This window comes from Hyla sarda, chromosome 8 (assembly GCF_029499605.1).
Source record: "Hyla sarda isolate aHylSar1 chromosome 8, aHylSar1.hap1, whole genome shotgun sequence".
In the NCBI taxonomy this organism is placed as follows: Eukaryota; Metazoa; Chordata; class Amphibia; order Anura; family Hylidae; genus Hyla; species Hyla sarda.
The window spans coordinates 217,535,532-217,545,303 of record NC_079196.1 but is presented as its reverse complement, the minus strand read 5'-3'; the positions used below and the strand labels follow the sequence as shown (position 1 = coordinate 217,545,303).

Below are 9,772 nucleotides of genomic sequence, written 5' to 3'. Positions count from 1 at the left end.
ACAGACATTATGGACACGTGGACGGCCACGAATAATGGCAGATTATTGCCAGGAAGGACGCCAGGTCCTCACTGCGATTACGTATATATATATTATTTTTTATGTAGTGTTTACAAATACACAGAGCTGATTATCTGTACAATTGTATCTGTGACTGACACCACGTGATTCTCTAATCTCTCCTCAGAGGTAATGAATGGGTGTCACCCGGGCGTGGAGGGACTGTGTCTGAGGTGTGGGTGCCTGGGTTTGCTTTTGTTTTGTTTTTTTAAAGGGAACCGTCAGGATTATGCCTTGTGCACATCGAGTACTACGCCGTGGATTTTAACGCAGATTCTGTGTCGAAATCCACATAAGGGTAAGGTCTCGCGTAACGGATCCGCAGCGTACTTTACGCTGAAGATCTGTAAATGACCGACCCTAGAATGAACCCCCTGCCTGCGCCCATGGGTCCGCTCTTAGCAGCAATCTGCTACTATGAGTGCACACCCGGGGATCTGGGCCACTGTAGTATACTGCGCATGCTCAGTTTTTATTCACAGACATCGTGACTGCTCCTCTGCTCGCTGAGCTAGGCAGAGAACGGCTACGATGTCCGAGAGTAAAATGTGCGCAGTCTACTGCTGTCCCTCAGATCCCTCTGTGTGTGCTCGTAGTAGCAGATGTAGCAGATTGCTGCTAAGAGCGGATCCATGGGCTCAGGAAAGGGGTTCACTCTAGGGTCGGTCATTTGCAGATCTGCAGCGTAAATAACGCTGCGGATCCGTTATGTGGGACCTTACCCTTATGTGGATTTCGACTGGACACAGGCAAGGGGCTCACTCTAGGGTTGGTCATCGGCAGATCTGCAGTTTAAAATACGTTGTGGATCTGCATGAGCTCCAAATCCCATAGATTTTTGAATTCACATATAATGTGTTTGCTGCAGGCACTGGCAGAACATGCCGGGGCTAGGACTGCTTGGAAATGTGTTCCATAGACGGCAATGCATTTCCAAGCTGATTCTGCAGAAATAATTGACATGTCGCTTCTTTCTGCAGAAGCCCGATTTTGAATTTCCGCACCAGATGTTTCCGGCTCATGAAAATTCTGCCCTGTGCACGGTTTATCAGAATCCCCTGGAAAACAATGGGATTCTGGGGCAATGCTACTGTTGAATTTCTATGCTGGATTCTGCTCGGAAATTCTGTCGCTTGAATGTCCTATTGCAGCAGGCGCCTCCAAAATGATTTCATAGATGGTAATGCAGTCTGTCGGAATTCTGCCCAAATGAAGAACATGTAATCTTTTTTTGTGCAAACTTAATTTCCGCTTTGTTGATTTCGCAGTGCGCACAGAGCAGCAAAATCCAGTTAAAAACAATAGGATTCTGATGCAGGCGGAATTTCGCTGGCTGAATAACCGCAGTGTGGATGGGCCGTAAGACTGGGGGCAAACTGCAATTTTGGCTGTGACAGGTTATACGCAACCAAATTTCGCCATGTTGCCTGCGTGAGTGGTGCTGTATTATAGCAAGTTGGGTCACGACAGCAACTCGGGCAGTCGCAAGAATTCCATTCACAGTTGCGGACATTTATAGGTGGCCATACTACCACATTTACTTTTACTTAGCTGTGATGTAGCTACACTTACACAGGGCATTTATTGGTCGTGCAAACCCCTGTTCTGGCCAAAATTCCTTGTAGCCCCAGCCCCCAGCCTGTCGTTTCAGATCACTGGGGAGTTTGCATTGGTCAGGGTTTGGGTGTCTAGACATGCTGGGAGTTGTAGTTTTGGAACAGCTGGAGGTATCCTGATTGGGAAACACTGGTCTATTGTCTACCTATTAGCAAAAGGAGATCTCTATTAAAAATTAACATATGCCTTGCCTCAGGATAGGGGATAAGTAGCTGATCACGGGGTCCGACCACTGGTGCTCCCACGATCACTTGGGTGGGACCTGGCGATCAGTTCTATGGGATTGGTGAAAAGTCCCAAGTACAGCTCTTGGGCATCATCGTCGTTCCCGTAGAAATGAATGGAGTGCGTGCTGTCTACCGGTAGACGACACGCACTCCTCACTGAGAGCGCCGGGGTCCTGTCCTGGAGATCGTGGGGGGGTCCAACTGCTGGGACCCTGTGGATTCCAGTGAAAAACAATTTTTTTTCCCAAATCAACTGGTGCCAAAAAGTTATACAGATTTGTAAATTACTTCTATTTAAAAAATCTTAACCCTTCCAGTACTTATCAGTTGCTGTATGCTACAGAGGAAGTTGTATAGTTTTTTCCAGTCTGACTACAGTGCTCTCTGCTGACACCTCTGCCCGTATAAGGAACTGTCCAAAGCAGAGGGGTTCACTATGGGGATTTGCTTGTACTCTACACAGTTCCTGATACAGACAGAGGTGGCAGCAGAGAGCACTGTGGTCAAACTGAAAAGAACGACACAACTTCCTGTGGAGCATACAGCAGCTGATAAATACTGGAAGGATTAAGATTTTTTTTATAGAAGTTATTACGAATCTATTTAATGTTCTGGCACCAGTTGATTTGAAAAAAAAATAAAATTAATAATTCCGACCAGAATACCCCTTTAAGTCAATGGGGAAAATCTACAGAAGATCTGCAGCCGGTCCACAACATAACTACATTATATGAAATCCATACTGCAGGTCTGTTTCATTGCAGATTTCCCTGTTCCGGCCATGTTGAAGCTGTAGATGGTTCAGGCCTGGACCTATGACCTGCCATATTGTCCCTCTCCATCTTTCTTCTAGAGGTCTTGGGTGGTCTCTGTCGTTGATGACTGAGCCACTAAGGGGCTGAATCCGGTAGCAAGGCCTCCATGCCCACATAGGATCCAGCAATCCCTGTAATGATCGCTAATGCCAGCCTTACCCCAGATCACGTCAATGATTCCATTAGGGAAACTGATACAATAATAATAATTTACATACCTGAAGACAAAAGTTCTTGGAAGAAGGGTGAGGAGACGCTGTGTCCTGTGTTATTACCATGAGGCGGTGGCGGCAGCGCGTGACATTGTAAGGCCGGATGACTAACGCTGCGGAGCCGCAGGAAGAGATGTATATTACCTGTTAGTCACTCCAGGGTCCGACTTCAAGAGGGGGGCACAGCTGTACGCGGAGGTCAACCACCTAGTCACCGGATGTTTGTAAGTTTGTACATAGTGTGGGCGGACGCCTTATATCTGATGTAAAGACGGTTTGTGATGGGACCTGATCCTTTAACCCCTTAAGGACCGAGCGTTTTTCCGTTTTTGCACTTTCATTTTTTCCTCCTTACCTTTTAAAAATCATAACTCTTTCAATTTTGCACCTAAAAATCCATAGGATGGCTTATTTTTTGCGCCACCAATTCTACTTTGTAATGACGTCAGTCATTTTACCCAAAAATCTACGGGGGAAACAAAAAAAAAAAAAGAAAGAAATAATTGTGTGACAAAATTGGCTTCCGTTTCTACGCAGTAAATTTTTCGGAAAAAATTACACCTTATCATTATTCTGTAGGTCCATACGATTAAAGGACAACTGCAGTGCAATATACACTTATCCCCTATCTACAAGATAGGGGATAAGTGTTTGATTGCGGGGGGTCCGACCACTGGGACCCCCCACGATCTCCTGTACGGGGCCGCGGCTCTCCTGTGCAGGGGGTGTGCCTGCCTCAGCATGACGTTGCGGCTGGCACGCCTCCTCCATGCATCTCTATGGGGAGGCAGTGTTCGTGCCTCCCCGGCTCCCCCATAGAACTGTATGGGGACAGGGAGGAGACGGGGCGTCACCGTCGACCTCTAGGTCGACGCTACGCGCCTTAGCGCTCACTATGAGCGCTAATGGCGGCGCCCTGTTAGGGAGATCTCAGGGGGTCCCAGCGGTCGGACCCCCCCGCGATCAAACACTTATCCCCTATCTTGTAGATAGGGGATAAGTGTATATTGCGCTGCAGTTGTCCTTTAAAATGATACCCTACTTATACAGGTTTGATATTGTCGCACTTCTGAAAAGAATCCCAACTACATGCAGGAAAATGTATACATTTATAATTGTCATCTTCTGACCCCTATAATGTTTTTTATTTTTCTGTGTACGGGCCGGTATGAGGGCTCATTTTTTTTGCACCGTGATCTGAAGTTTTTATCGGTACCATTTTTGTATTGATCGGACTTTTTGATCGCTTTTTATTCATTTTTTTTCATGATATAAAAAGTGACCAAAAATACACTATTTTAGACTTTGGAATTTTTTTGGGCACATTCGCCATTGACCATGCGGTTTAATTAACAATATATTTATTATTTACACTTTTTTTTTTTTAAATGGGAAAAGGGGGTGATTCAAACTTTTATTAGGGAATGGATTAAATTACCTTTTATTTACTTTTTTTTATTTTTTTTGCAATGTTATAGCTCCCATAAAGGACTATATCATGCAGTACATTGATTCAATACACTGATCAATGCCGTTGCATTGCATTGATCAGTGTTATCTGTGGTCGATTCCGCAAGCCTGGATTTCAGGCTTTGGAGCAATCAATTGCCGATCGGACGCGCAGGAGTTAGGTAAGGCACCCTCCTGATGCGTTCTAACTGATCGGGACATGGCGATTTAACCACGATGGTCCCGATCAGCTGCCGGGAAGCTTTCACTTTCGACGCAGCGATCAACTTTGATCGCCGCGTCTAAAGAGTTAAGGCCGGACATCAGCCCGATCGGCAATGTCTAGCATTAGCCGTGGGTCCCGGTTGCTTATGCCACCGGGTAGGATGCGCACTCGCCTGCTGAGCGCGCGTCATACCTCGGGATGGATGGATGTTAATATGCGTCCATTTGCGGCAAGGGTACTCCACCGGAAAACTTTATTATTATTATTATTATTATTTTATTTTTATTTTTTTAAATCAACTGGTGCCAGAAAGTTAAACAGATTTGTAAATGACTTCTATTAAAAAATCTCAATCCTTCCAGTACTTATCAGCTTCTGTATGCTCCCCAGGAAGTTCTTTTCTTTTTGAATTTCTTTTCTGTCTGACCACAGTGCTCTCTGCTGACACCTCTGTCCGTGTCAGGAACTGTCCTGAGCAGGAGAAGTTTGCTATGGGGATTTGCTCCTGCTCTGGACAGTTCCTGACATGGACAGATGTGTCAGCAGAGAGCACTGTGGTCAGTCAGAGAGGAAATTCAAAAAGGAAAAAAAACTTCCTCTGTAGTATACAGCAGCTGATAAGTACTGGAAGGATTAAGATTTTTTAATAGAAGTAATTTACAAATCTTACAATGAAAAAGAGGTAGCGTGCACTCACCGCGGGTAAACAGCTGCAGGCCCAAGGTCCGGGATCACCACGGCATAGACAAAGACGGTAAGGGGCGCTCAGAGGCTACGCCGGCTGTTTCGGACGTAGGAACGTCCTTCTTCCGGCCGGAAGGAGGCCGGAAGAAGGACGTTCCTACGTCCGAAACAGCCGGCGTAGCCTCTGAGCGCCCCTTACCGTCTTTGTCTATGCCGTGGTGATCCCGGACCTTGGGCCTGCAGCTGTTTACCCGCGGTGAGTGCACGCTACCTCTTTTTCATTGTATTATTGGATACTTTATCTAGTGTGTGCACCCCGCAGGTGCTGCCTTGTAATTTATCAGGTCCGGAGGCTGCCAGTGTATACCAGCGGTATCGTATATCTGCATGTTTAGCTGCACGGTGTGATCTCTCCTCCTTCAGTGGTTTTAGGTTAATTTACAAATCTGTTTAACTTTCTGGCACCAGTTGATTTAATTATTTTTTCCCCCCGCAGTGGAGTACCCCTTTATTGTATTTGCACTTCAGTAGTCTCTAATCTGTGCAAATCCAGATGTTGCAAAACTACAACTCCGGGCATGCTGGGAGTTGTAATTTTGCAATATCCGGAGGTACACAGGTTGGAGATGATGGATCTGGAGGATTTGAGGGACAGCAGACTGATCTTCCAATGCCGTCAGGTTGGCTGGACATCACACTATTTTTGGGATAATGTCGCTAGATGGTGCACTATGGCCTCTGCAGCTATATATATATATATATATATATATATATATGTTGTCTACCCATATAATTCCTTCAAATTTAGGTGTCACTCAAAGAGTAGTCACGATGGCGTTACATGGTGACCCGTTCACGGTACCTGCACGTTTTACTCAATCCCTGGGATAACACCGGCCCCATCCCAGGACTGTATAAAAGTGGGAGGGGAGGCTTTTCTTTCTAGATTACTGCTAATAACAGGGATACAGCAGGGCGTTGGTTTTGCAAACACGGCGCCAACCGCACGTTTCACGAGTGGGTGTAACAATCGGCTGTAAAAAGCTCAGTCAGTCACAAAAACAGCCATGGGGGCCCGGCAGGTCATGTGACTAATAGAAGGGCGCAACCCAGAGCTTAGATCAAGTAGCATCAAGCTGTCGGAACAACTATAACATCCAGCATGCCCTGCGAACGATAGGTATTGTAGTTTAACATACGCTCAGGACTACATGCTGGGCATTGTAGTTTTTCTGGAATACTAAACTGCAATACCAGGCTAATAAAGGGTTTACTGAATGCATGCTATTGTTCCCTGTTATCACCCATTCTAGGCGAATGTAAAAGACTATATGCATTTCAGAAAAATATAAATTTTGGATATATATATATATATATATAAATCATTAAATTAGTTGAAAAAGATGCTTGAAAAAGACCTCATTGAGTAGGTTGAAATGTCGCTGTTTACACTTGGGTGAATATCACTTTACTGTGTATCGCTGGAGTGCCGCCCTGTTATTTTGGGGAAAAAATTGTTTATAATATATTATATATACACACACACATACACTTTTTTTAATCCTGCTCCCTAGGTGAATGCAAGAGGTAATTTTTTTTTTTTAAGTGTATTTTACTAACCATTTCCATCCGATCATCACCTAATTTAAGATACTTAAAATGGTCCTATCATTTCTAAACACAAGCTCTTCCAGCGCACTTTGCGGTGTGCAACTACAACTCCCAGAATGGTTACTGTGCAAAGGGTCATCTAGTTTTTTATTTTTCCCCAAGTGTCAGTTCCTCGTGTGGCCTGCAGGTGGCGCTGTGTGGCCGCTCTAGTGGATTCGTGCAGAACGCTCCATCTAATGCGGTCTCTGGTGGTAGCTGCTTCACCGCTTCTTGGCTCAGACAGTAAGATTACGTGTGTGTGTATAATTTTGTGCAGCTTGAGTAGGATTAATATTTTCTATATATATATATATATATATATATATATATATATATATATATATATATATATATATATATATATATATATATACATACATACATACATACACACATACATACACACACACACACACACACACAGGGAACAGCACTCCTGTACGGTGCAAATAAAAGGACCATTTTATTTGCACCATACGGGAGAGCTGTTGCCTACTCGTGTACTATTGACACACACAGTACTTTGCAGCTTAAGCAGATGCCAGGGCTATATACCCAGTTCATGCATCTATCTAAGGCTGCATTCACACCTCGTTTCCGGATCCGGCTGGGGAGGGGAAAACCGGACACTCCCCGTCCGGCGCTGAAATCAACTTACTTTAATGAGCTGACCGGAGTCAAACGGCGACTCCGGTCGGCTCATTTTTGACCCGTATGCAGTTTCCTGACCGGGCCTAAAAATCGTAGTATACTATGGTTTTAGGTCTGGTCACAAAACCGGATACGGGTCAAAATTGCGCATATAGTCACTGTTTGACTCTGATCGGCTCATTAAAGTAAATTTCAGCACCGGTACGGCTGGGGTGTGGCAGTGCCCGGTTTTCCCCTCCCCAGCCGGATCTGGCAACCGTAGGCTGAAAACGAGGTGTGAATGCAGCCTAAGACATACGGATGCAGTGTTTCCCCAACCTGTGACTCTCCAGCTGCTGCAAGACTACACCTCCCATCATTCTTTAGACCCAACTATATCCATGTTCCCGATCCCCATTTTTTTCCCCACACTAGTTACCATTATGCCTTGGCAGTTAACTAGACCAGTGTTCCGCAACCCAACGCTCTGCTGAACTACAACCCCCATCATGCCATGACGGCTGAAGAGTTGTAACTCTGCAACAGCAGTGGTTTTCCATCCAGCTGCTGCAAAACTACAACTCCCAGCATGCTGGGAGTTGTAGTTTTGCAACAGCTGGAGGCACACTGGTTGGAAAACCACTGCGCTACAGGTTGGCAAACACTACACATGGCATGCTGGGAGTTATAATCATACCCCAGCCACGAATACAATACAACGAGACACAAATAAAGTTTATATTTTTTGTTTTATTGCGTAAAAAAAACAACAAATTAAGACAAGACGATGAACCATTTGACCATATAAACAGGTAGGATTTGTTCAGATCCACGTACAATACTCCAGTAGAGTGCCGAAGCACCATGTAAACAGTCACTATAAGTCTTTGCACCGTACAACTCTGCTGGTTTCACTTCCCCCCACACACTATAGTCAGCACAGGAGAGGTGGGGTGGGGTGCGAGGACGGACAGAGCACTACAACTCTCACACGGCTCCATGTCCGCCAAGTCCACCTCAAGATTCCACACTGTCCAGTATCAGCAAGGCCGACCGCCTCTTCTCCTCTCGTCAGCCTCGAAGGCCCGGCCGGAAGGCACGAGGGGTCAAAAACGGTTTCCCCCCTCTCTACGGACATGCCTCCGCGGCTCGGCTTTTTTTTTTTTTAACGTCACGGAAAAATGCCCCAGATCTTTTGTTTCTCTATGTATATATTTATAGGAAGCCATCTCGGCTCGTAGACGGGTCAACCCTAGCTGATGACGCAACGCTCTTTGTCCTTACTCTGGCCGCCCCCGATGGCCTTCTCCCGGATATACATCAAGTCACTATGGATGCTGGGCCGGCGGGCAAAGGGGGCCACGATGCCGTAGGCGTCGCCGTCTTCCTTCACCTTCTTGCCCTTGATGGACTTTTTGTGCAGGATCTCGCAGTACTGGACGGACACCTTTCGGTGGAGGTCGGGGCTCATCTCGCTGGGCAGCTTGGCCATGGTAAAGAGCGCCTGGAACATCTCGTCCAGCTTAGAGTTCTTCTTGGCCGAGACCTCGAAGTAAGAGCACTTATTGTCCTCCCCGACCAGCTGCTCGATCTCGTGGGCTTGGACCTCGCGGTAGAAGTCGCGGTCGCCCTTGTTGCCGCAGATGACCAGCGGCACGTCTATGTCCTCTTTAGTCTTGTTTTTCAGGCAGGACTTGGTTTCGATGATCTGCTGCTTCAAGCGTTGGACCTCCTCGAAGGAGTCTCTGTTGTCAAGGCTGAAGACCAAGATAAAGACGTCACCTGGAGAGAATAAAGAGAGGGACAGGTTAGTGGCTGAAGACCATAGAGACGTCCTTGAAGGCTATCAAGACTACAACTCCTATCATGCCCTGATTTGAAAAACACTATCTTAAAGGCTCATGGCTACCCAGCAAGTCTGATACTTGTAGTTCCACTAAAGCTTTATGACTTATCAATCTCAACTTGAAGGCTGGAGAGCATCTAGAGTAACAGGGAAACTGTGGACTTTCCTCCAGATGTTGCAAAACTACAACTCCCAGCATGCCCCGACGGCCAAAAAGTTTAATTTTTGGAACCAAACTGGATAGTCGGCAAGCCTGATACTTGTAGTTCTACTAAAGCGCAAGACTTAATCAAGATCTATTCTTGCAACCTGAAGGCTGAAGACATCAAGAGTAACAGACGGTGGATCCATCGCCA

General features: G+C 45.9%; 1 protein-coding gene across 1 annotated transcript in view; it reads right to left on the bottom strand.

Annotated features, from left to right (window-relative positions):
• Window positions 1-8,300: 8,300 nt before the first annotated feature.
• RASD1 (ras related dexamethasone induced 1) overlaps window positions 8,301-9,772 on the bottom strand; it is a 2,470-nt gene continuing 998 nt past the window's right edge. Inside the window, exon 2 of the mRNA XM_056534262.1 lies at window positions 8,301-9,352. Coding sequence (XP_056390237.1) covers window positions 8,823-9,352 — 530 coding nt within the window. The 3' untranslated portion in view covers window positions 8,301-8,822. The remainder of the gene's footprint in view (window positions 9,353-9,772) is intronic.